This window comes from Neofelis nebulosa, chromosome 2 (genome assembly GCF_028018385.1).
Source record: "Neofelis nebulosa isolate mNeoNeb1 chromosome 2, mNeoNeb1.pri, whole genome shotgun sequence".
Lineage (NCBI taxonomy): Eukaryota > Metazoa > Chordata > Mammalia > Carnivora > Felidae > Neofelis > Neofelis nebulosa.
In genome coordinates this window covers 49,480,362-49,507,431 of record NC_080783.1, presented here as the reverse complement: position 1 = coordinate 49,507,431, position 27,070 = coordinate 49,480,362, and the positions used below count along the sequence as shown (strand labels likewise).

The 27,070-nt window shown below is 36.8% G+C and overlaps 1 protein-coding gene across 1 annotated transcript in view; it reads left to right on the top strand.

Moving 5' to 3' along the window:
- Window positions 1-22,808, top strand: part of ZNF804A (zinc finger protein 804A) — a 295,932-nt gene extending 273,124 nt beyond the window's left edge. The window contains exons 3-4 of the mRNA XM_058711967.1: window positions 16,267-16,397; window positions 18,442-22,808. Of these exons, the coding sequence (XP_058567950.1) occupies window positions 16,267-16,397; window positions 18,442-21,700 (3,390 nt within the window). The 3' untranslated portion in view covers window positions 21,701-22,808. The remainder of the gene's footprint in view (window positions 1-16,266; window positions 16,398-18,441) is intronic.
- The last annotated feature ends 4,262 nt before the right edge of the window (window positions 22,809-27,070 follow it).

The window sequence follows — 27,070 nt, the reverse complement described above, 5'->3', positions numbered from 1 at the left end:
GAGCCTGACGTGGGGCTCGAACTCACGGACCGTGAGATCATGACCTGGCTGAAGTCGGACGCTTAACCGACTGCGCCACCCAGGCGCCCCGATATTGTTCCACTTGATTGCATCACTTAGTTCTCTAATTCTCCCCTCATACTCCTGGATTTTTTTTTTATCTCTCTTTTTCTCAGCTTCCTCTTTTTCCATAATTTTATCTTCTAATTCACCTATTCTCTCCTCTGCCTCTTCAATCCAAGCTGTGGTCGCCTTCATTTTATTTTTGCACATTGTTTATAGCATTTTTTAGCTCCTCATGACTATTTCTTAATATCTTGATCTCCATAGCAATAGATTCTCTGCTGTCCTCTATACTTTTTTCAAGCCTAGTGATTAATTTTATGACTATTATTCTAAATTCTTATTCTGTTATATTGCTTATATCGTTTTTGATCAATTCGTTAGCTGTCATTACTTCCTGGAGTTTCTTTTGAGGAGAATTCTTCTGTTTCATCATTTTGAGTAGTTCTGGGAGGCTCCAAACTGCAGGGCACTTCCCCTGTACTGTCCAGAGAAACTTTTGTTGGTGGGCTGGGCTGCAGTCAGCCCTGATGTCTGTCCCCAGCCCACTGCTGGGGCCACAGTCAGACTGGTGTGTACCTTATCTTCCCCTCTCCCAGGGGCAGGACTCAATGTGAAGTGGTGTGTCCCCTGTCTGGGATACTTGCACACTGCCAGGCTTGTGGTGCTGCTTTGATGGTATCTGGCATATTAGCTGGGATGGATCCGCAAGGTGCGCAGGGGTGGGAGGGGCAGGCTTAGCTTGCTTTGCAGTTGGTGGTCCCCTGCAGGAGGGGCCCTCCACCACTGGGAGGGAGGCAGGCAGACCCGTCTGAGGGATAGATCCACAGAAGTACAGTGTTGCATGTTTGCGTGGTGCAAGCAAGTTCGGTGATGGGAACTGGTTCTCTTTGGGATTTCGGCTGAGGGATGGGAGAGGGAGATGGCGCTGGCCAGCGCCTTTGTTCCCCACCGAGCTGAGTTCTGTCTTCTGACTCAACAACTCTCCCTGCCAGTGTCCTCTCGCTCTCCCCATTCTCTGCTCTCCAAGAGCAGATCTGTTCACTTTTAACATTCCAGATGTTCAGTCCTGCTGGCTGTCAGAACTCACGCAGTCTGGCCCCTTCACCTTTGCAAGTCAGACTCGGGAGCTCTGCCTTGCTGGGCGGGCTGCCCCTCCACTGCCCCATCTCCCTCCCACCAGTCCATATAGTGAGCACCTCCTCTCTGCCCTTCCCACCCTCTTCTGTGGGCCTGTTGTCTACGCTTGGCTCCAGAGAGTCTGTTCTGCTAGTCTTCTGGTGGTTTTCTGGATTATTTAGGCAGATGTGGGTGGAATCTAAGTGATCAGCAGGATGAGGTGAGCCCAATCCTCCTACACTGCCATCTTCTCCAGAAATCAGTTCAGTGAATTATTTTTAAATAGATATCCAGTAAAAGAGGTCAGAATAGCACTGGATAAGTAAAAATAAAAGCAAAAAATATAACTTGCTTTTGTTCTGTTACTTTGACCAAGTTTACAACTAATTTCAGTGTTGGAGATAAAATACCACCAACACTCTTCTTCATACTTATAACTCTAACTTGAGATTTTAATACAATAGTTCCTTCAGAAGCTGCTCAAACTTTAAAGTGATTAAGTTACAAGCCTATTTTTTTATTATGCTTTTTTTAGAACCCTTGTGAGGACAGTTGTACTGTTGTATCAGGAACAAGTCTATTGTCAACTGAAAGAAAGCAATAGTGAAGTAGTATTAACTTGATCCCATTAGTTTCATTAAGAAAATGCCGCAAAACTACCTGACATGTTAAAACAAATTAGTTCTTTTATAATTATCTACTGAGAGTATTAATACTGAGAGTATAATAATTTATACAACAATGAGCAAAATAAAATATTACATGCATTCTTTATAAATTTATTTTTTAATTTCTTAAAACATACATATAGGAACCATTGCTGCAAAACAAACATATGAATCAAATTGAAAAATTCAGAAAAATGAAATATAATATTGATTTTTTAAAATATAAGATCTAGGGGTGCCTGGGTGACTCAGTCGGTTAAGCATCTGACTTCAGCTCAGGTCATGATCTCATGGTTCATGATTTCGGGTCCCGCATCAGGCTCTGTGCTGACAGCTCAGGGCCTGGAGCCTGCTTCTGATTCTGTCTCCCTCCCCTCAGCTCCTCCCCTGTTCACACTCTGTCTCTCTCTCAAAAATAAAGATTTTTTAAAAAATAAAAAAAAAAAAGATCTAAGTTCATCTAGAGGTGCCTGGGTGGCTCAGTCGGTTAAGCATCCAACTCTTGGTTTTGTCTCAGGTCATGATCTTGTGATTTGTGAGTTTGATCCCCTCATCGGGCTCCACACTGTCAGTGCTTGGGATTCTCTCTCTCTGCCCTTCCCCTGCTCGTTCTCTCTCTTTCTCTTAACATAAATAAATAAACTTAAAACAAATCTAAGTTCATTCTAAAATGTTGTCTATCTCTACAAATTTACTTAACATCTCTGTGTTACACAAATGAAATGTCATATTTATTAATAAAAAAACATACAAATCTATACATTTAAGCTAACCTAATTCAAAATATTTCTGATATTTGTTTCTTTAAATATTATGTCAGTTGGTTAATTACTATTTTTGAGAAACAGTTTTTGTCCAAGTTTATAAAATAAAGTAGGCTTTGGTCCAATGAACTCAGTCTCAAATGAGATCTACACACAATAGGTAGAATTCTACTTTTAATTTCACAGTTAGAACAAGGAAGAGAAAGAAACTGATATTTATTGAGTGGTGGGAAGTAAATGTGCTTTACCTAGGTGTTTTTGTTTCCTTTTTACAAATGGAGACAAAATCACTAAAGATCACACAGATAACAAATGGTGAGGTCTAATTCAATCTCTTGCAATATTCCCAAACTCATAATTTTTCCATGATAAATACTGCCTTCCTAGATACTTGATATTAGTAACATAGGTTTAGGGGGGGAATAATATTAACAAGATGTCACCACAGAAATTAAATGTAGAGTTTGGGCAATTTCTTGATAAATCTACAACTCCACTTTATTTGGGATAGTAATGTGTTCAACTAAATACTAAAAGTCCATCCTCCTGGAGTTATACCACATATTCACTTTAAAAATACAGGCCATCATCTCACACCAGGTTTTTTCTCCCCAGCTGGGATCTTTATATTCCCACAGCAGTTCTGTAGCTCTGTCCTTTGGCATTCCAAGTTACAATTTAGTTGGTGAGAGAGAGGATCAAATGGGTATATATGTGCATCTCACAAATTAGGAATTATTCTGTCTTGCAAAAGTTTCCATGGGTATAACTACCATGGTTCTGGCAAGAGACAAACCTAGTTTTGTCTGGGAGGTCACCAGTTGATGGCTTCTTACCAAAGGTTAATAACTCCTTCACATTCTTCTCAGCCCAAACACAATTTGCCAAACAGAAATTATTTTCAATCAGAGGAAATTGCCTAATAACACAATTGATATCTACCTTTATTACATGTCTAAAAAACACAGCTATAAAGTTACATCAAAGTAAATTCCTCCATAGGATAGAAAATGTTTGCTAATCCTTCATATATAATTTCTTCATTATATGCTAAGTAATCAGTCACTTGTAATTACATATGTAAATATTTTTGAGTGCAAGAAAAATAAAAAGTAAAAGGATACATATATATAATATTATATTATATAATATAATAATAATATTGTATTTTCCACAGTTTTGACTATTGCCCTATATATTATTTTCCACTATATTTATACCAAAGAGATGATAAAAATATTAATCCACAAATATTTCATGTTGTTAAAAATCACATATGTAAAAAATCACCAGTTTGATGTTACTATTTTTATTGGGTTATATTGATTTACTTGTGCATGTTGAGAGAGCTTAGAAATATTTAGACCAATGTAGTTATTTATCAGACCATAAATATGAGCATATGATGAAAGTTTCCACATAATGGTAATTTTTGTTTCAGTTTTGAAATATATATAATTTTAATATTTCAAATATATTTTAAAAATCTCTCCTCAAAATAAAAGTAAAGTGTACCAATAAGAAAAAAATGGGAAAACACCATATAGTGGAAAATAAAAGTACAATTCTTTTGATTTTATGTTACAAAGTGAAACATCATTAACATGTTGCCTATTTTCTGGCATTTTTACTCTAGATGCAGATATAGTTGATTATATTGTAAGTGATTAGCATGTTATTTTTAAAAATAGCAAAATACATCAATATTCCTACTATTTTGCAGTTCTTATTGGTGATAGCTGCATGATATTTCCTTTTAAAATCAAACCATAATTTTTAACTATTCTTCAACTTCGGTTGTTGAAGTTGTTTGCGTAGTTTTAAATATAAGTGTCAATATTTCTTATACGAGTTTACATGGCTTTTCTTGCACTACCAAAGATCTGATTGAGATTTTTGTTAGTAAATTTCCAAAGCCTCCTATTGTATGAGGAAATTAATCATTGCCATCCTGGGCCAATTCAATTTGACAAGCATTCATGAGTACTTACAATGCACGAGACACTTCTGATTCAGCACTTAAGAAAATGAACTGAATAGTTGGAAAATCAGTTGTAGACATAACACATACAGATTGCAAAGACTTTTATATTAGAACTAGAATGACTTTTTTGTCCACAAAGAGAAACTTGAGTTAATGGAATCTGAAGAATGAGAGGCCTTGGGGAAAGATATTGTTCAGATCTGATATGCCATTAAAAGATTAGATGCTTTTAAAGCTTCCATGAGAAATGTCCAAATGATACACATTCATGATAGTAATGGGAAAAGAAATTTTAAAAAGAGTCTTCCACAGGTTCACTCAGCATAATGCCATTGATTAAATAATGACTGGAAGGAAATTACACAATGAAGTGTGATACCATTCGCTTGAATATCTTAACTTCCTCTGAAGAAATATATTTGCTAATATTCTAATAGTACCTACTGCATTGTGTCTTCCAAGAGAGCAAATTGATTCAGGAAATAGAGATGGTGATTGAGTTGTAATTCTTTGAGGGTATCACTTCTCTGTAAGATTGAAATCATACTTAGATTTTTCAAAAGCCATTGAAAATAGTTCTTGGTAGAAACTACTCTTGGCAATTCAAAAGAAATTTAAAACTGGAAACAGTAATAGTGGGTGATATATTAACTTACTAAGAAATATGAAACTAGAAAAAGAAGTATTAGAGTAATTCAAAACAGTAATGGATTTACTTATAGAAGGGAAACCACCTAACAAGGCAATTCTTCTTATTGTTCTAAATATATGTTACTTAGTACCACCTAAATCCAGCTTAAATGATGACACTGAAAGCATTGATCTTAGAATGTAAAAATTGGAAAGAATTTTAGATATCATCAGCATCTTCATCTGTAGAGACAAAGGTCTGAGAATATGAAGTGAATTATCCAGTCACACATCTACTAAGTGGGTATGTAAGTTAAGGTTATATTCAGCTGCAAGTAACAGAAAACTCAAATAAGCTGGCTTTTTTTTTTCTTTTTTGTTCTCCAAAACTACATAGGTAATCTGTCCAAGGATGATACAGTAATTCAATGATGCTATTAGGAAACAGGAATATTTATTTATTTGCTCTGCTGTCTTTAGCATCTAGATCTTCTCTGCCAAGCTGATAGCCTCAAAATTGAAAGATGGCCGCTGCCCATCTAAGACTCACAAGTATACAGGGGCAGGAAGCAGACAACATGGTTGAAAAAACAGAAAGGGGATTTTTCTTTTAATAAGACTTCCCTTTTTTAAATTATTTTTTTAATGTTTATTTATTTTTTGAAGGAGAGACAGAGCGTGAGTAGGGAAGGGGCAGAGAGAGAGGGAGACACAGAATCCGAAGCAGGCTCCAGGCTCATGAACTCCAAGATCATGACCTGAGCTGAAGTTGGATGCTTAACAGACAGAGGCACCTAGGTGCCCCAAGACTTTCCTTTTAAAAAAAAGTTTTTTCAGGGATATCCTCCTCAGATAAATTTGCTGACAATTCAGTTAGTGAAGACTGTGTCACATCACCATTCTTATTTACAAGGGAGGCTGGGATTTTACTATTTTAATGAGTACCTTTCTTAGCCTCCAAACTGGAATTCTGTTAATGAAGTAGAAAGATATATAATAGATAAAGTGAAGGCAATTTGCAAGGTTTACCACAGACATCACAGCTAGACTACCCATACTCTGGTGAAAAACTGTATTAATCAGAGAAACAGAACCATGTATGCATTTATATATGTAGAGGGAGAGATATATAGAAGAAAAAGATGATAGATAGATGATAGATAGATAGATAGATAGATGATAGGTTGACAGATAGACAAAGAGAGATATTAAGAATTTTCTCACACAATTATGGGAGCTGACAAGTCCAAAATTGACAGGGCAAACTACTGGCCTGGAAAACCAGGAAAGAGTTCATGTTACAGTCTGTCTGGAGGTATAATTCTTTCATCTAGAGAGACTTCAGTCTTAGCCCTTAAGGCCTTCAACTGATTGAATGGGTTATGGAGGGCAATCTGCTTTACTATGATTTAATGAGTAAATCTGATTACTCATCTGAAACATTAATCTTACCCAAAAAGTTCTTTCCTAGTAATTTCAGAGATATTTGACCAAGTACTTCACTTTGACTAAATATTAACCAAATATTTGACCAAATATTATGGTTTAGCCAGGTTGACACATAGAGTTAACCATCACAAGTCCACTCCTAGTTGACTTGTCACTCATAGACATCACCTTAAACTATAGTTAATCTTCAAATAAAGATAATAACGGGTCATATGCTGCCTAACATGATACAATTATCCTGCATGCAACCAAAAACACACTAACTCCCCAGAAGAGGATGCAGAGTGCTGGTTGATGTTCACTCTTCTCCTTGATTTTAATACTATGATGTATGGTGTAAATTTGATATATCTTATGTTATATAATAAAATGAATAAAGGAGCAAAGAAGGGTTATATGTATTCATAAATATTCATACTCATAACATATATTCATATTCATAATAATGTGTAGAGGAACTATCCATCACAATTATAGCCTTCATTTCTGTGACTAGGCACATGGATATTGTTAGTACTTAAAACTGCCTTCTTCCACTACCTATTCCCTTTTCCCTCAGCAATCGTCTCTGCTGGTTGTGGTTCTTTCTCTAGTGAAGTGACCCAAACTTTCATTCCTGAAGGGTGAGGGCTATTAGTAATCCTGAGTGAATGGGGCTGTTGTAGATTTCCACTGACTCTCATCACAGGACATGGCAATTTTAAGTGACATCAAAAGGGATCTCCTATATTCCAGACATAATTTTCCTTACCCTCTTTGTGGGGTGGCAGTCTGTTTTCCCCTGGATCATAAGGATATATTTGCTAGTGGGTCACTAGAGGTAATATTGAGTAGTGCCATCCCTATTTCTACCACTTGATTTTTAACCTTTTAATATGGTTATGCGGGGAACAGCACCATATATAGGAACTTGATTCACAGCATATATAGCCACCTAGATAATATTGCCCCAGTGCCACAAGGTATTGCCATCCAGCTAGAGCTGTGACTGAGTATTCAATAGGCCGTTCTGCCACTCTATCAAACCAGCTACTTCAGGATGATGGGGAACACAATAAAATCAGAATTACATGAACATAGGCCCATTGTCACACTTTATTTGCTGTGAGGTGAGTTCCTTGATCAAAAACAATGCTGGGTAGAATACCATGATAGTGAATAAGGCATCTTATAAGTCTATGGCCTATAGTCTTGGCAGAAGCATCGCATGGAAGAGTGAGAGGTCCATATCCAGAGTAAGCATGTATTCCAGGGAGAACAAAATACTGCCATTTTCATGAAGGAAGCTGTCCCAATTTAATCAATTGGCTTAAATTGATTAAATTGAACTGGCTGATCACTCCTGGGAATGGTGCCATATTGGGGGCTCTGTGCTTTTTGTTTATTTGTTTTGTTTCAACTTTTTATGTATTTAAAAATTTTTTAATGGAAATAAAGTTGACATACAATATTATATTAGTTTCAGGTATGAAAACAATGATTTGACATTATAAAATGATCATCATAAGTCTAGTTACCATCTGTCACCACAAAGTTATTACAATATTATTGATAATATTCCCTATGTAGTACTTTATATCCTCATGACTTATTTATTTTATAACTGAAAGTTTGTACCTCTTAATCTCCTTTATTTTTTCCCATTATCTCACCCACCTCCCCTCTGGTAACAACCAGTCTGTACTCTGTATTAATGAGTGTGTTTCTGTTTTGTTTTCTTTGTCCATTTGTTTGGGCTCAGTACTGATTTGTTGCTGGCAGATTGGGCACTCAGCAATAGCTACAGAGAGTCATCCTTGAGGAAAAGGTTCCATGTTGCTGAGCCCATGCATAACAACCATCCCTGCCACCATGGCCATTCTGTTCCTGAGCTCATGGGACAGTGACAGGGGTGGCTGAGGAAAGAGACTATCTTGTATCCACAGAACAGGTTATCCTATCTAAATAATTATAAAAATCCTCTTCTGTTGAGATGACGCTTTGTAGAACATTCTTGTGGGACACAAACATCTTTTTTAGTCCATTCAGAGGAATTTAGCCACATATCTCTTCCCCAGACCTCCTTGTCACTAATTTTCTAATTATGTGCTTTCCAAGTTTCTAACCATCCAGCTAACCCATGGGCCACAACACATGAATCAGTATATCTCTTCTGGCCATTTCTCCTCCCAACCAAAATGAACAACCAGATTCACTACTCAAAACTCTCTCTTTTGGGAGGATTTCATCACTGCACTTCAGAGATGTCCCAGAGGAAAGCTGTAGTGTTGCTCTGTCCAGTTTTGGATGGTGCCTGCATACAGAGTGGAACTGTCTGGAAACTGGGTCTGAGTTTTCTCCTCCTCTATCATCTGTCACTTGCCTAGAGTTGTGGATCCGATTATTCTTTATCCCGCCCTTTATAAACTTGCAGCTAAGGAATGTCAGCACTAACATGCAGCTAAGAGCAGTAATTGAAACAAAATAATCTGCAATTCACTGGTACTTTTACTCTGACTATTCTGTCTATGTGAAAAGAACAAAAATCTTTACTCAAATATCACCTTCTCAATGAGGAGACGCATCTTCTAGGGGAGAACACACCCTGAGTTGACCCCAGTGAGTCTTCCCTTGCATATGGATGAAAACTGTGATTTGTTTCTAACTGATAAAATGTGAAAAAAAAAAAAGTGATGTGATTTCACTCCATTAATTAAGCTGCTTTATATAGATTGTATGATATAAGATTCAGTCTTAGCAGAATGGAGAGACTGCTGATGGTGAAGAAACTGCAATGTTGCATTGCTGCAATGTTGCAATGGCTTGTGCATGTGTTACAGGCAAGAAACTGCTGGCAGCTCCAGTTGCGGAGAGTGGCCCTGGCTATCTGCGAGTAGTCCTACCTCCACAAGGAAGTGAATTCTACCAACAGGTTCTGGAAGCTTGGGAGATGATTTTTCCCAAGACAAGCTTGCAGCTGAGAATACGGCCTGGCCAACACTGGTTGAGTGAAGCATAGGCCTATGATAAATGTGTGCCATTTTAAGCTGTTACATTTATAGTCATTGTTAAATGGAAATGGCAAACTGGGACACCTTGGTGGCTCAGTCGGTTAGGCATCTGACTTCAGCTCAGGTCATGATTCCACGGTCTGTGAGTTCAAGCCCCGCGTCGGGCTGTGTGCTGACAGCTCAGATCCTGGAGCCTGCTTCAGATTCTGTGTCTTCCTCTCTGCCCCTCCCCTACTCATGCTCTGTCTCTGTCTCAAAATTAAATAAAAACATTAAAAGTTTAAAAAGAAAGGAAGAAAGGAAGGAAGAAAGAAAGAAAGAGCAAACTAACCTAATAGAAAACCTGCTTTCATCACTGTATTTGATATCGGTATCCCCGCCCTCGCCACATACACTCTTGGTTCAACTTTCCTCCACCATGATCTTCATGCTCTACTAAAGCATAAGGCGAACTTATTTGATTGTTGTAATGTCTCTCTTTCTCAAGTATTGTGAAAACATCGAGAAACAAACAGGATTTCATTCTTCTGTGTCCCATATGTATAGACCATGCTTAGAATAACAGCTGACACATAATGTACACTCAATTAATAATTTCTGAGAGATAAATGGATATATGCACCTCAACCCAACCCAAAGAGTTAGACAGCTTGAAAAACATATAGCCAAGTAAATATAGGAGATAAATCATAGGTAATGTTCCAAAAAATCTGTCGCAGACTTTGAGTCTGGATGTCTCTCTTGTCTGCAAGAGAGCAGATGCAGAATTGAATACAAGAGAGGCTAACATCTGGGAGGAGACAAGAGCCCTGAGTAAGGGTCCTTGCTCCATGTTTATTAGGATCAGAAGGGTTACAAACATGATGGAATGCAGAAAGAGACAATGAAATAGTGATTATTAATTCATGTATGTGAGAAAAAAGGGGTTTTGAAGCTATGTGGTGTTAGGGGTTTGGGTCAATACAAAACAAAATCCTGATGCCAAAAACAGATGGCTGTTTACAGCAGGCACCAGGCTGTTTATCTTAACTTGCCTAGGGGATAAGACAGATAGAGCATGATGCTACCTCAGGGTCAACAAAACAGCACCTTTCTTTTGCTGATTAGCTCTGGGCAATTTCACCCTGCTGCAGAGGTCTATTGCCCTGTTTGCCTGTTAACCTATTCTGGAAGCTTCCACCATATGAAAGCAGCTTTATGCTTTTGTAATATGTTGGGGTGCTTTTGCCCTGTTTACATAATCTTAGATGCTTTCATCCTGTGGCTTCCTATTCCTGTGCTTTTATTCTATGCTGGGGGTGTTTCGCCCTGTTTACTTAATCTCGGAAGCTTTGGTACTAAACCTTGTTAACCCATTGGTGCAAGCTCAAGGAATTTCCCCACAGAACTTATTCCCCACAGAAATCCTGATTCCAGTCCTGGTTCTACCACTTTCATGTGATTCTGGACCAGTTTCTAAAATCTGCTTAGCTTCAGTTTTGTCTTCTCTAAACATGGATCATAATGGTAGCCTTGTTTGCATATATGTTTATTTTCAGAACTAAACAAAGTAACATATACAGTATTGCTTAATAAATTTTAAGGAACAATATTAATTCTAAATGAAATATAGGTGGCTAATATGTACACAAAAATATTCTAGCATTCTTAATAAAAGAATTACAGGCAAAACATTAATGATATATCACATATTGCCTATTAATTAAACAAATTAAGAATGATGCTACCCAGTATTAGATATGATATATACTCTCATATACTGTTGGGAGGAATACAAATATGGTTTAAAGTTAAGAATAGCAGTTTGGAAAACCTCAAAAAGGGCAAATACATATCTTTTATTCCAGCAGTTTTGTTTGTGTGGGAACGTATCTTTTGGATATAATTAGACAAATGTACAAAATATGAGAATATTCATGAAAGTTTGGTTTGCAATTATAAAACAGTTTAATTTACCTAAATGCTAAGCACAAACTGATGAGTTATCTAAATGGTTATCTCTCTCCCTCTCTCTCTTTCTCTATCAAGCTTTCTCACATTGTTTAAGGCTTTGCCAGTCTCTGAAAACATCATCACTAAGTTGAGACCAGGATCATCATAACTTTCCCAACCATCCAACTACATGAGTTTCCTGTGACCATATCTGAGGATCAATGACCTATGCATTGTGACATTTTGGTTCTTAATAGACTAATAGAAGTAAAACAGTGAAAGGTAGAGTAGACCCTCTGAGACAATATAACCAAATGATGTTGATTCTTTTTGTTTTTCCATTGTCTACTTGTATATTTCCAAAATATAAATTGAATAATATGCCATTATATACTGTAATTTGTTTTGTAATACTGTAGCTAGACCATATCTTCCCACAAATTCTTTTTAACATTCTTCTAATTTTCTAATTCTTGCTGACTGTCATCCCTATCTTGACATTTAACACTAAGAATTTGTTTTGAATGACTGCCAATAAATTGTTCAGAAAGCTTTTGAAATAGCATTGGTATTTCCATAAGTCTCCCAGGTATTATCTTGTACATTTCTTTGTGTGGAACTTGAACTTAAGTTTTCTTTTCATTTGGCATTCTCAAAAGAATTTTACTTGGTTTCTATTATTTACCTTTCAAAATTATTCTACTAGATATAAAATATGATGTAGGACTTCATTTTTGCTGCAGAAAAATACAAGAAAGGATATAACGGCTGATAAATTCCAGTTTAACTAACCAAAGTATTTGGTCAGGCCTATAAGCTCTGCAGCTAAACAGACCACCAATATTAGTCAAGCTCGTTTACCTTATCAAGCTCCTGATACCTTGATATCAGGAAGTGTGTCACTGCGAGAATTATGTGTACATAGAGGGAGACTGACATCAGTAGGAACACTTGAATGTAGCGTGGTGCTTCTTAACAACCTCTACAAGATTAAAGCAACATTTATATTGTAAATATACACAGTTCTCTAAATGCACATCTGAAGTCTGATTCCAGCCATGTCAATCACTCAGTTATTCACAGAAAATATAACAGTACTGGCATTTGATAATTGATGGACTCCTTGATATTTAACTATGTCAGTGGAAACAAGTTAATTCAAATCATAATGGCTAATTTGAAACAGTATAATGAAATTCTTGACATTTCATATACTTGCTTTAGAAGAGCTTTGTTTTTTGTTAGAAGCACTGTACTTTTAGTTTACTATATATATATATATGTATATATATATATATATATACACATATATATAATGTGTATAATAGAAATTAATTTATATCCTAAAGATTTTGTTAAAAATGGTCAAGTCTAACTTTCTTGTTTATTGTCTCTAGTTTCCCAAGGGATCTGGTAGGACATAAAATTAGCTCTATTTGTTAAAATACCATTATTTATAACGTTTTTTTTTTTTTTTATTTATTTTTGAGACAGAGAGAGACAGAGCATGAACGGGGGAGGGGCAGAGAGAGAGGGAGACACAGAATCGGAAGCAGGCTCCAGGCTCCGAGCCATCAGCCCAGAGCCCGACGCGGGGCTCGAACTCACGGACCGCGAGATCGTGACCTGAGCTGAAGTCGGCCGCTTAACCGACTGAGCCACCCAGGCGCCCCTAAATACCATTATTTATAAATAAGAATTAAAAAATTATTTGAACATTAGTTCTTACATTGGTATTTCAACATTTTTTTGCTTTCTTTGGCACTTTGATTCTTTTAAATGTTTATTTTAGAGAACTTGACTTTTATTTTCTTTCAAATTCTCTGTTAGCATCCACCTCCTAGCACCCAAACCCTCTTGACTGAATGCCTCTTTCTTACAATGGCAGGTAGTATTTTCAGTAAAGGTAATGCATATCCTTTTAGGCCACTCAATTCTGCACATCGAATAAGTCACCAATTTGACTTTTTCCTCCCTACTGCAACTGCCTTAGGAAAGACTCTTAATGTTTCTTACCTAGACCATTGTAATAACCTACTTACGCATGTCTTTCTCTTTAATCTTGTTCCATGGCAAAATCTCATGCATACTGATGCCAAATGATTCCTGAAAAAATGAAAATTCCATTGTAACGCTGCATTGTTTAAAATCCTTCAGTGTTTCCTCCAATCACATTTCACAATATGATAGGCAGGTTTGGTTTGGTTAGACCTTGTAATTCATCAATTTTCATCATTTCCACACATACAATCTGCTCTAACCGTACTTGTCTCTACCTGCATTTCATTTTTAGATTATGCATGCTCCTATTTCTACATTTACACAAAACTTTCCTGAAATATTCTCTTACCTCCAACATCTATCCCTTCTTCTTCATGCTTTTTAATATCCTTGAAGAGCCAAATCAGATGTCACTTTTCTCAGGTAACCTTCTTGGGATTTTTTGGGCACCCCTGTTCCGTCTTTATATTGCACAATAAAATAACTCAACCAATAACTGCTGTTATCTTTTCCTATCTGTGTTCTTTTTTCTGCAAAATCCAAATACACATACACTCAAATACACTTACCCACACAGTTACAGACATACAGACATAAACCAGAGAAAGGTAAAAACATTTTCTTTAATCTTTTTAAAAAAAACCCAGCCTTTAAACAGAATGGCTGTTTTTACTGCTCAATAATTGTCTATTGATTAAGTCTTGATATGACTTCAAAGTTTTAGGAAATAGAGATGTCCAAGAATATAAATACCTAAAACTTAGAGCTAAAACTTCCTTGGCCTATTATACTCTAATTTTAGATCTTTTTTTATGATCAATAATAATGTAATGCATATTATAAAAATGTAGCTACTTTTAATAGTCACACCAAAACAATGATATCTAAGTTTTATTTTCTTTAAAATACTTGTATAATTTAGATGTTTATGACATGATCTACCTTTTATCTAAATTTAACTCTAACTAGTTTTCTTCACAGATATGTCAGTCAAAGAAGCATTCTCAAAAATACCATCTACATTATTTCAAAAGAATTATTCTGGAATAATCTTATATATATGTATATATACACACCTCATATAAATCTCATCAGTTAAAATAGTAGAGACTATCTGAAGCTTAAGCTATCATACCATGTAGGTGAAATTAAGTAGGCATAATGCAAGATCATTTGGGATCCAACATTATTTCATCAGTATGACTAACTTTTTTTGAGGTGGGAAAATTCTTACTTTGGAGAATCTGATTCACATATAAATTAACAAATATTTATTGAGCAGGTATTGTATATACCAAGCATTGTTCCAAGCCCCTGGAATATGTCAATGTACATGTATAAGGCATTTATTAAGATTTTATTCAATCACTTAATAAAAATGTGATTCGTGTATATTTTATTCCCTTAGTGTCCTACTGGGAGACTCTGACATATCACAATGCATAACACCATGAGCATTCATAAGAAAAAATAGTACTTTATAAAAATTTAAGTGTATTTATTGAGAGAGAGAGAGAGAGAGAGAGAGAATCGCAAGCAGCCTCCCCACAGCATGGAGCCCGATGCAGGGCTTGAATGCAGGAACCATGAGATCATGACCTGAGCCGAAGTCAGACACTTAACCAACTGAGCCACCCAGGTGCCCCAGAAAAAACAGTAATTTAATTATTTTTTTTAAATGTTTATTTATTTATTTTTGAGAGAGAGAGAGCAGGGGAGGGGCAGAGAGAGAGAGGGAGATAGAGAATCCCAGGCAGGTTCTGTGCTGTCAGCGCAGTGCCTGACATGGAGCTCTAACTCACAAAACATGAGGTCATAACCTGAGCTGAAATCAAGAGCTGGATGCTTACCCAATTGAGCCACCCAGGCGCCCCAGTACTTTAATTATTTTTAATAACCATACACTGTCTCTGTGGAAGACTATAGTGAAAATATTTGGGGCAAAGGACCACTTTGGTGTCTCTTAAATCATGCCACATACATGGCTATTTATTGATTCTATTCAAGTTGACATGCTTTTCCTGGCCAAAACTTTTCAATCCAAAAACTGACCCCCTTTAATACAGATGAAAATATGCCCGATGTAAAAAGAATTTCGAAAAGAGCACTATTTATTTTCTTCCCAAATCTTGAATTATTTGGGAAATAGGCCTGATATTTGAGGGGAGGGATTGTTTTAAAGCATATTAGTAGAGATTATTTGCCTTATGGATTAACATAAAACATTTATTCTTAGAAAATATGGAAAGGACCACATACTTTTCTAATATATAGCACATCAAAATGATGATACTTATTATATATAACTGAAATATACAATCTAGTTAAATTTGTTTGAAAATTAGGAGTTTACAAGACTCTAGTATTTGATGTGAATTAGGCACAGAATTAGGCACCTTAGCAGAAAATAGTAAGCAAAAATGAAAATTTTCAATTCCAATTTATATAAGGCTTGGATATATCTTTGATATAATGTAATAATATGCTTTGGTATTTTCACAAGCCAAAGATACAAAAAATATTTTTGCTAGAAATGAGTTGTCACAAATGTCTTTTCCTTAGATGAGGTAAAAGATAATGTACTGGAAAATTCCAACAGTAACAATAGTAACTTTAACATTGCCATAGAGCCAAATACTATTAATCATTTCCATATTTCTTAATAGAGGCTCAAAGAACTGAAACAAAGGGAATTTGCTCGAAATGTAGCATCTAAATCCAGGAAAGATGAAAGAAAACAGGAAAAGGCACTCCAACGCCTGCACAAGCTGGCCGAGCTAAGAAAGGAAACTGTGTGGTGAGTGTGCAATAAAAGCTTAAATTTTCTTAAAACATGATGACCAAAGGAAAAAAAAAGACATAGAAATAAAGGGCACAAAACTATTTATTTCTGTACTCAGAATAAGGCACTCACATTTTCATGGCTTTCTGTGGGCTGTAAACAGTAACTTGAATTTGAATTTTATGCAAACACCTGTTTAATATACATTTCAATAAAAAGGCAACATTCCTATAAATTTAGTTTTCAAGAAAATTAATTTCACATTGCTCTGCTATTTACACTTAGTTGAAACCTCTTCTGTTTCTTGGTGGAAATTCAAAATATTTGACTGAAGAAGAGAACAAAGCACCATCTCATGACCTTTATTATAAAATGAGTTTTAAGAGAAAATTATTTATAATTGAAAATTTGGAGGACTTTTATTTGAAAATATCTTTTATTTAAAAAAAATAAAGATCATGAAGGCCCTGTGAACTGCAGAGGCAGGTCAAAATTAGTTTCATTGTGAATAAACAGTAATAACTGTTAGAAGTTCAAAGCTCTTACACTTTGACCTGCTTCTCCAGTGTGTAGTTATAATGTTATAATTCAGAATTTACAATACAGGACAGGGAACTGTCATAAAAAGAAGACAACTTTTTAGAGTGATCTCTCCCTCCACCCCAAAACAAATAGGCCCCTCTTTTTTTGTTTAAAACAAAACTATTTCATAGCAAATCTATTTTATGCTGAATATAGTGTTGGGGAATATATTGGTATATCATAACATTCTTTGGAATGTCAAATTTGAAAAACTCAAAATAAAATTTAATGTATTTTTAATCCTCTAGGGAACTGTCAAAGACCAATATAACTGCTATTCAGTCATACCAACAGATATTTTTGCTCTGTGTGGCAGTAAGTGAAAAATTATAGAACTTCAAGTTAATGTTATAGAGAACCGTAGGGCCCATGCAATTAAATGTCCTAGAAGTAGCATTTGCAAATGTAAATTCTGAAACATTTAGAGAACTAGAGTTAATAATATGTATAAAAAAAAGAGCAAAACTTCTTATCTAAATTACTTTCCTCAGTAATAGTACTTATTTCGCATTACACACACACGCACGCACACACACACACACACACACACACACACACACACTTTTCCTGTTAATTTGAGGCCTCTAAAGATGTGCAGTGAAACAATCCATTGTGTTAGAGATTCAATAAAGAAAACATTCAACTAAAAATATTGGGGGACACTTATAACTTCTAAGAAACTAAATTTAATAGAATGGAAAATTCTGCACAGCATGACTCTCTTTGGGTAAAGATGATATTTAGGTAACTCCTTGTTTATATGCCACACAGTACAGTTCTTTTATGAAAAACTCACTATTTATGGTGTCCTGCAATGCCAAATAGATAGAAATTGCATCTTAAGTAAATAGTCTTTTGTACTACACTTACTATTATATTATATTATTTACAACTTCAGGGTAATTTTTTTTAAATATTAAGAATAGCAATTCTAAATAAAATTCTAAAGCCAGTATTATCTCAGTTAATTTTGCATGGCAGGACTCTACTTGGCCTGGTGTAGACTCTTAGTGAACATTGATTGAATTGAATTGTTGAACCGAATTCCCAGCCCTTCTGAAGTTATAATTTTTTAAAGCTGTCTTCATATTCGCCATGTAGTATTAACGATGTTAAGTATTTGTAAATTTAGATAACTTTAGAGATTCTACAATATTCCAAAATATCACTGAAGAGGCCATGGGGATAAAGAACCTTGGTCAGGAAGCACTGGTTGAGAATATAGGAATGTCCTTGACATTGCTGTTAATAGTTATAGAAATAACTTCGAGACAGCTTCTCCAAGTTATCCCAAACAATAACCAGTAACTAAATGCAACTGTAGCACTATGAAAGAGAACCTTACCAAATGAAAGTAATTCTCCTATACGGTTCTTAAAATTTGAAAAAGAAATCTTATAATGATGTGTCTGAAATGCGGTGTTTGAATATTTTTCCTCAGAAGTGTCCTATCTAATATGTACTTTTCTGTTTCTAGTGCTCCTGGAAGTGGCCCCATGTTCAAGTCAACAACTGTTACTGTGAAAGAAAATTGTAATGAAATTTCCCAAAGAGTTGCTGTGGATTCAGTTAATAACCAGGAAGATTTCAAATATACTTTGATTCATAGTGAAGAGAATACTAAAGATGTTACCACTGTTGCTGAAGATCCAGAAAGTGCAAATAATTATACAGCAAAAAATAGCCAACTTGGGGATCAAGCCCAAGGAATTCACAGACACAAAATTGGCTTTTCTTTTGCATTTCCAAAGAAAGCAGCAGTGAAGCTGGAGTCCTCAGCTGCAGCCTTCTCTGAATACAATGATGATGCCTCTGTGGAAAAAGGATTTAGCAGAAAAAGTAGATTTGTCCCTGGTACTTGTCATCTTCAACTATCTTCACCAACAGATGTGCTTTTGAGTTCTGAGGAGAAAGCTAACTCTTTTCATCCACCAGAAGGAATGTGCACTGAGAAAGAAACTGCTCAAACTCAAGAGATGAAAGAAGTTTCTAGTGAAAAAGATACATTTTTATTACCTTCATTTTGCCAGTTTCAACTCCCTTTATCTTCTGATGCAGATAATTGCCAAAATTCAATCCCATTAGCAGATCAAATGCCACTGGGCGATGTTATTATTAATGAAGGCATACCTATGAGTGATAACAGTTCCAAATTGTTAGGAAATAAATCCACAGTTCTCGATATAGCTAATGAATGCATATCTTTGCAAGCTATCACAGAGGAAAATGTTAAGGACCATGATACATCTATAGTTGAAGCTGACAATAAAAATTATGGTCCTGAGATGTTGGCCCCTTCAAATTCTGAAGAGGAAAATATAACCTTCCATAAAAAAAAAGATTTATATAAAAGACCATGTGAGCCATTTGTACCCGTACTTAACAAAGATGGAACCACAATTCTTCAGTGGCCATCAGAAATGCTGATTTATACATCGACTCAACCATCAATTTCCTATAGCTGTAACCCTCTCTGTTTTGACTTCAAGTCCACTAAATTAAACAACAATCTAGATAAGAATAAGCTGCCCTTAAATGGTCTTTCTTCTCAGCAGAAGGGAGAAGACATTTGCAAGAGACCAGTTTCAGAATGCAAGGACACACCTATTGTAGGACTCACTGATTATGACACTGGAGGCAGCAGAAATCAATGCACCCAGGTCATTCCTCTTTTGGTTGGTGGTACTCTTTCCAATACCTGTAATTCTGGAAAAAATGGGAATATGGGTCAGAGGTATAAAAATATTTCCTGTAGGATCAGAAACACAAAAAAATACAATTTTACTAAATGTCAAATGAAACAGGGCACTCTAGATGAGAAATATCACAAAATAAGATTGAAAGATACTCATGAACACTGGTTCCATAAAAGTAGAAGGAAGAAAAGAAGAAAAAAGTTATGTCAGCACCATCATGGGGAGAAAACCAAAGAGTCGGAAATTCACTTCCAAATGGAAACGGAAAACAGTTACACTGATATAACTAGGAAGAATCTACTGGAAACAATTTCAGAAAAGCAGTATTTAGCTGCAGGGCAATTATTAGACTCACAACAATTACCTGATAAAAGGCCCAAACCATCATCCATATACTTAAGTGAAAATGAAGAAATGTGTAAAGCTCAAAACACTGAAAATGATAGCAATGACGCTAACAGTTCTAAAAACCACTGTACAAAGAGCTCAGTTGTTTTCAGTGAACAATCCAATCCAACAGTGATACAGTCTGGAAAACATAATTTAACTTACTCCAGAACTTACTGTAGTTGGAAAGCCAAAATATCCGGCTGTAGTCAGGATCACAGATGCCTAGTTCTTCAAAACGACATGAGCTGCCTGAGCCAGAACCAGGCTGTTAAAAGAGGTTATAATTCTCTCATTAATGAATCAGAAAGATTCCATCGAAAACGTAGACAACATTCATATTCTTATTCTTCGGATGAAAGTTTAAATCGACAGAATTATTTACCAGAAGAATTCTTGAGGCCCCCACGTGCTTCCGCTCCCTGCAAGCCTAAAAGGAAACGGAGGAGAAAAAGAAGCAGATTCCACATCGGGTTTGAAGCTTTGGAACTCAAAGAGAACACAGATCATCCCAAGAAGGGCAATTCTTCCTTATGTCACCAGGAGGAGTTAGTAAGTGAAGACAAAACAGGGGACGTAAAACCACAAGAAGTTGCGAATGCTGAGAAGAACTCAGAAGAAGCAGAGGGAGAAGAAAACCAGGCGACTTTGCCCCTGGGTGGTCCCCTTCCTCCTGAAGCCGGTGGTGAGGCTGCGCAATCAGTGCTGGAGACACCTTCTGGGGACTCGAGGGACATCTCCCACCCACGCGCCACCTCTGCCTACCACGTAGCCAGTGCCGCAACAAAAGAAGAAGTTGGCAATACCTTGCTGCAACAGAAAGAAAGAGGTGAGGGTATAAATATTCATGAAAAGCAAATTCCTTTCAAGGTGCCTAATACCGACAGGAACTTCAGACAGTCGCAACCGAAATCGTACCTCTGCCATTACGAACTGGCAGAGGCCCTTCCACAAGGAAAGGTGAACGAGGCCTCGACCGAGTGGCTGCGTTTCAATTCGGGAATCCTTAACACACAGCCACCATTACCGTTCAAGGAAGCACATGTCAGCGGTCACACCTTCGTAACGACGGAGCAAATCCTGGCTCCATTAGCTCTGCCGGATCAGGCGCTGCTGATCCCCATAGAAAACCACGATAAATTCAGAAATCTGCCTTGTGAGGTCTACCAGCACATCCTCCCGCCCAACATGCTGGCCAACAAGGTCAAGTTTACTTTTGCTCCGGCCGCCCTCCCCCCGCCCAGCCCGCCTCTGCAGCCTCTACAGCCTCTGCCTCTGCAGCAGCCCTTCTGTTCTACCTCTGTAACCACTCTGCACCATGCGGTTCTGCAGCAGCACGCGGCCGCCGCCGCGGCCGCCGCCGCCGCCGCCGCGGCCGCAGGAACCTTCAAAGTGCTTCAGCCCCACCAACAGTTTCTTTCCCACGCCCCAGCTCTCACCAGAACAGCGTTACCTCAGATCTCAGTGGGACCGGTCGGACCAAGGCTTTGTCCTGGGAACCAGCCAACTTTTGTGGCTCCTCCCCAGATGCCAATCATTCCAGCTTCCGTTCTTCATCCTAGCCACCTGGCTTTCCCACCTTTACCCCATGCCCTCTTCCCTTCACTGCTTGCCCCACACCCTACTGTCATCCCACTGCAACCCCTGTTCTAGTCCTCGCCATGAAAGGGAGAGAAAATGTTCACGTGAAACCTATTGCAATCTGCGTCAACGCTCATCTAAGTGGATAATTGCCTATTGAAATGGTGGAAATAAACTAGCCAAACTATGGCCTTGTTGATAGGAAATCATTTACTGTAAGTGTAATGATGCAAATAAATTATTAAGTTTCTGATATATAATATTATTAAGGCACTGAATAGTTTGAAAACCAATACAATATACGCTGTACATTAAAATGGTGTCTTAAGAGTATGTATAATGTACATAAGATATATTTATAGTACTGTAATTTATGTTGTAAAGTATGCTCCTTGGTTTTTTTTAAATCTTTGTGTATTTGCACCTATTTAATGTTTAGACAAAGCTGATGGCACTACGTTTTGTACCATGTTCCTTGAAACTGTAAATTCAGTGAAATATATCTCTTGCAATAAATTTTTGTTAAGTATTTAAGTAACTCAAACTTTGTTTTAGTTCGTTTTCGCTGTTTTGGGAATGTACAGTAACAGTAGGTTTTGGATTTACATTGTTTCTTCTGTCCATTGGCATCTCTGAACCTCAGAGGCTCAAGAGAATATCTTCGGAGTCCACCAATACTTAAACTGTGATATCATCTTTCAGAATAATTATAATAACAGCTCCATTTGTTTTTTCTGTTTGTTCTAATGCTGCTTATACTCAGAGTTTACTATATTTCCTGAACAATTGGCCCTCTAGTCAATAAACCATTTTTGTAAAAGTAATGTCAGTATTGGGGAGAGGGATAACTCAAAAAAAATGCAAAGTACATAGTATTCTTTCAGGAACTGTAAAATAGCACTAGTGGACAAGAAATAGCAAATAACCAATATAAATTCTTATAACATCTTTGTATGTTAAAGTTCTCAAATGTATTATGTTTACTTTTAATCGTTGCAGGAAATATATGTATATAATAATATTGGCATGGATTAAGGAATGGGTTTAATTAATAAATCACTATCCATATATAACATCTTGGGCAGAATGGCGTAAACACAATCTGTATCTGGATATACTCTTAATTGAGAATCTGGAAGTGGGAAGGAGAGTAAATAAATGGCTCTTCCTTCTGCACATCTTTCTAGTAGTCATGTTTGTATCATATTTCCAAATCACCAAAGAGCAATTAGAAAAATTTCACATCACCCTTCCAGATTCTGCTTTATTTTTAAAGAGCTCTGCATGATTATTCACTCAAGTGCTTCTACATGTACTAAAGAATATAATTATTCAATAGAAAACCAGGGAACATCACACTCTTCCACTATGTACGTGCCCCGGTCCGTGCCACTTGGTGAGAAAGTCTATGTGATTCGTAGAGAAGTTTCACGTGACCATGTGCAAATGATAAAGGGTTATGGCAGTCCAGGAATGAATCCCAGCATCAGAGAGGACAACTGAGTTCTTCCAAAGGGAGAGCAACATTTATGCCATGCTGTACTGAGAAAATGCTAATTCCTATGTCTACTGTAGGAATGTGTTATCCTAAGTGACATTGAGCATAAAGGTATCTTCCCATAACAGAATCATCTGTTTTGAATTTTATTTTAAACAGAGTGGGAGAAAGGAGAAGATCTAGGTCGTTTACTTTCTTGAGTATTTGCCATAATAATCATTGATGTAAATGTTTTCCTGAAAAATGGTTGTGAGAGATTGCATATGCCATTTCATGATTGACAAATAAGAAAATAAAAATAGTAAGGGAAGCAATTCCATTTCAAATGTTCTGAGATAACATGTTCCAAAAATGGGAACTAAAATTGGAACGGATGATTTTTCCCCAAGCAAAATGTTTGAAACTATCTTTGAAGATAAAATAGATGGGAATATCTACTGGGGAATGCTGACCCAGTTCATTTTTAATCTGTCAGATCAGGATTGTTGTTTCTGCTGTTTAAAATCAAACCGAGTGTTCAGCTTTAAATATGCAGATTTTCTCTCTTCTTTTTGTCATCTCCTATATGCCCCTTGTACTTCTCTTACCTCTTGTTCTTATTCTTTAATTCCTTTTTCCTTTGATCTTTCCCCTCTCAATTTCATTGTGGACACCATTTGTGTGTATGTGTGTCTCCCATTTTTCTTTCTCCATGTTAATTATTCCTTTTACTTTTTTTCTTCAATTCTGGTGCTCTCCTACATTTCTTTTTGTTAAATGACTTGGTTAAGCCTTCTTAACTATTTAGTTGTAACAGAATATACTTGATGACTTGCAATCAAGTTATTAGCTATGTGATAGAGATTTCTAGAAAGTTTGAGGAAGGAAGTTCTCAGTTAAAACTACTGAAATTCAACTTGACATAAATTCATTGGTTCTCATGTACATCAAAGGCTGGAGAAGAAGTGGATGTTAGTTAAGCACACCAAAGCCATTCTGATTATAAATAATTAATTTAATATTCAGTATATTTGATACGATATTGCTTACATAGTTGGAGCATCTGTTATACATCCAGGACTCATAATGAATGTATGATGAGACACTTGTTACCTGTTCTGATAACACCAATCCCAGAATCAAGGGAATCAGGCTGATGGACTGAAGATCAACAATGAGCAAAGCAATCAGACAGGTTAAGTTAGGGTGGACTCAATAGTCAGTGGGGCTGTCAGAGGACCACCAGTCATGCTCATATTGTTGGCAGCAGGAATCAGGCCAATGTAACAGCCATACTCTGGAAGTAGGTTTGGTCACTGGCTGATGGCTTGTTCATGGGTTCTGGAGCTGAAATCCGAGTCCTATACAGGTGCAAATTATTGTACATTCTATACAATTGGGAGGTTTAAACAATTCCAACACTATCTCTTACCCACCATCTCTAGTCTGCTAGTTACAAGCATTGCTATATTTGTTATTTTAAAGATGAATGATTTGGAATATAGAATAAATCTGAACATGGAAAGTAACTGCGGCCAGGTAACAAAAGGATTCACATTGGATGACAGAAAGGGAACTCATTCACCACTTCGACAACCATCGCTCTCTCTTTCATTAAGTCTAATTATATAGATACAGATATAGATGTATCTCCAAATTCTTTTATGAGTTGAACAGCATATCAAACTGCCCATAGGACATCTCAACCTGAATATCTGCCAAGTGTTTTGAACTCAAAACTCAAAGTCAAGATCTTTCATTATTGGTCCCACTGAAACCTGGTCTTTGTCTTGTATTCCTAAGCTCTGTGAATGCCATTAAAAGAAGAAGAAAAAGAGAAGAAGAAAAAGAAGAAAAAAAGAAGAAGAAGCAGCAACAGCAGCAGCAAAACACAATCTTGTTATCTGAATCAGAAGCCAGAGTGTCATGCCCACATCAAATCAATCAATGAACCATTTTGGCTCTATTTCCTTAATTATTTTCTTTCTAAGTTTTTTTTTTTTTTGGTCTGTCTGTACACTCTATATAGTTCTAGCCCTAGTATTCCATAAGCTGAATTGCTGACTTGCTGTTATAAATTAATGTCTCTTTGCCCAATTTCCTGTTCCTCCTATGCATTGTTTCCACTGCTGCCAGGAATACATTTTTATTTTTATTTATTTATTTATTTTTTTTAATTTTTTTTTCAACGTTTTTTATTTATTTTTGGGACAGAGAGAGACAGAGCATGAACGGGGGAGGGGCAGAGAGAGAGGGAGACACAGAATCGGAAACAGGCTCCAGGCTCCGAGCCATCAGCCCAGAGCCTGACGCGGGGCTCGAACTCACGGACCGCGAGATCGTGACCTGGCTGAAGTCGGACGCTTAACCGACTGCGCCACCCAGGCGCCCCAGGAATACATTTTTAAAATGCAGACCTTTTAAGATGCTCCCTTATTTTAAAACCTGTTATGGAATCTCAATTATTCTCAGAATAAGCATGAAAGCCCTGAGAATGTCGTGGGAAATCTATGGTGAATTAGATGTCAGCCTCTCTACTCAGGACCATCCAGTCCAGCACTCCTCTGGACCATCCATTCTAATTGACTTAGTTACAATCATCTCTGAGTTTGTGTGATCATGTTTTGTTATCCTGAATGCTTTCTTCCTCGTATTTTTCTTTACTTGAATAACTAGTACCATGTCACACTCCACTTGAGTGTCAGTTTCTTTGGTCCTTCTTTCCCAGATTCCCTTTGCCCCCCAGATAAGTTAGCTTCTTATTCTCTAGGCTCACATAGCATGCTGTGCACAAATTTTGTTATAAACACTGTGTTGAATATATTATTGTGTTTTTCACACTCATGAGATTGAGTTCCTTGAGTCAATGTAGCATGTGACTCAATAAAACCTCAGTAAAAGTTTGTTGAATGAGGGAATAAAATGAGTTGGAAAAAATGTAATTAAGGCCTATACAGATTGCATTACAGAGTTCCAGAACTGTTATCCATTTTTACTCCAAACTGGTCCTACAACAGTTTAAATGAAAATGTAATTTTTTTCCACAAACTAGAACTTCAAGACACCATTTAGTATGAATTAACTTCTTTTTAAAGGAATTAAGAATCATTTCAAATAGAATTCTATAATCAATAATCAAAGTATGACTTGAACCTTTTCCCCCACCCCGGGAACAAGGCGCAAGCTTCACTATATCTATCTATCATCTATCTATCTATCTATCTATCATCATCTATCATCTATTTCTTATATTTCTTTTAGTACTTGTCATCAAGCATTAACACATGATGTGTCAGACACTAAATTTGGGGGATAAAGAAACAAAAAGGACCCCTCATGTTACTCAGATGTTCAAGTCTGGAAAAAAAAAAGAACAGACATACAAAATCTTATATTTAGCCATCCAGTTTGCTATGTTATTATTAGTCTATCAAAATGGATTGAATTTATATTCACTGATGCCCTTTTTTCCCCACTATGTGTCAGTCTCCATTTCTCATTCTCGTCCCCCCCAACACACACACAACACACACACACACACACACACACCCGCTGCTTATTTGCCTACCTAAGCCACTGTCCTTGGGAGTGAAATTTGTTATCAGGGAAGCTTTCCAATAAGCTGTTTATTTTCTCTCACAAATAAAATTAGATAAAGGCTTAAGGCTCACTTATATCATCAGTTGAGGCCCAGGGTTTGCTTTAGAGTTAGCAGTAAAAAGCTGTGCAATTTGTTCTGAGGTGTCAAATATGACTGAAATCTACCCCACCATCTGCCGGCTCTATGGATTGTGTCCCCCTCTCCCACCCAGCATCCTCTGCATTGGTACAGAGGAAAAGGTGTTTGTTTTTTTTTTTTTTTGTTTTTTCACACAAAGGCAACATTGCTCACTAAGCCAAATGCCTAGAGCAAGATCCTTTTATTTATTCATAGATGTGTCTTGTATACTAGCACCTGCCCTGAG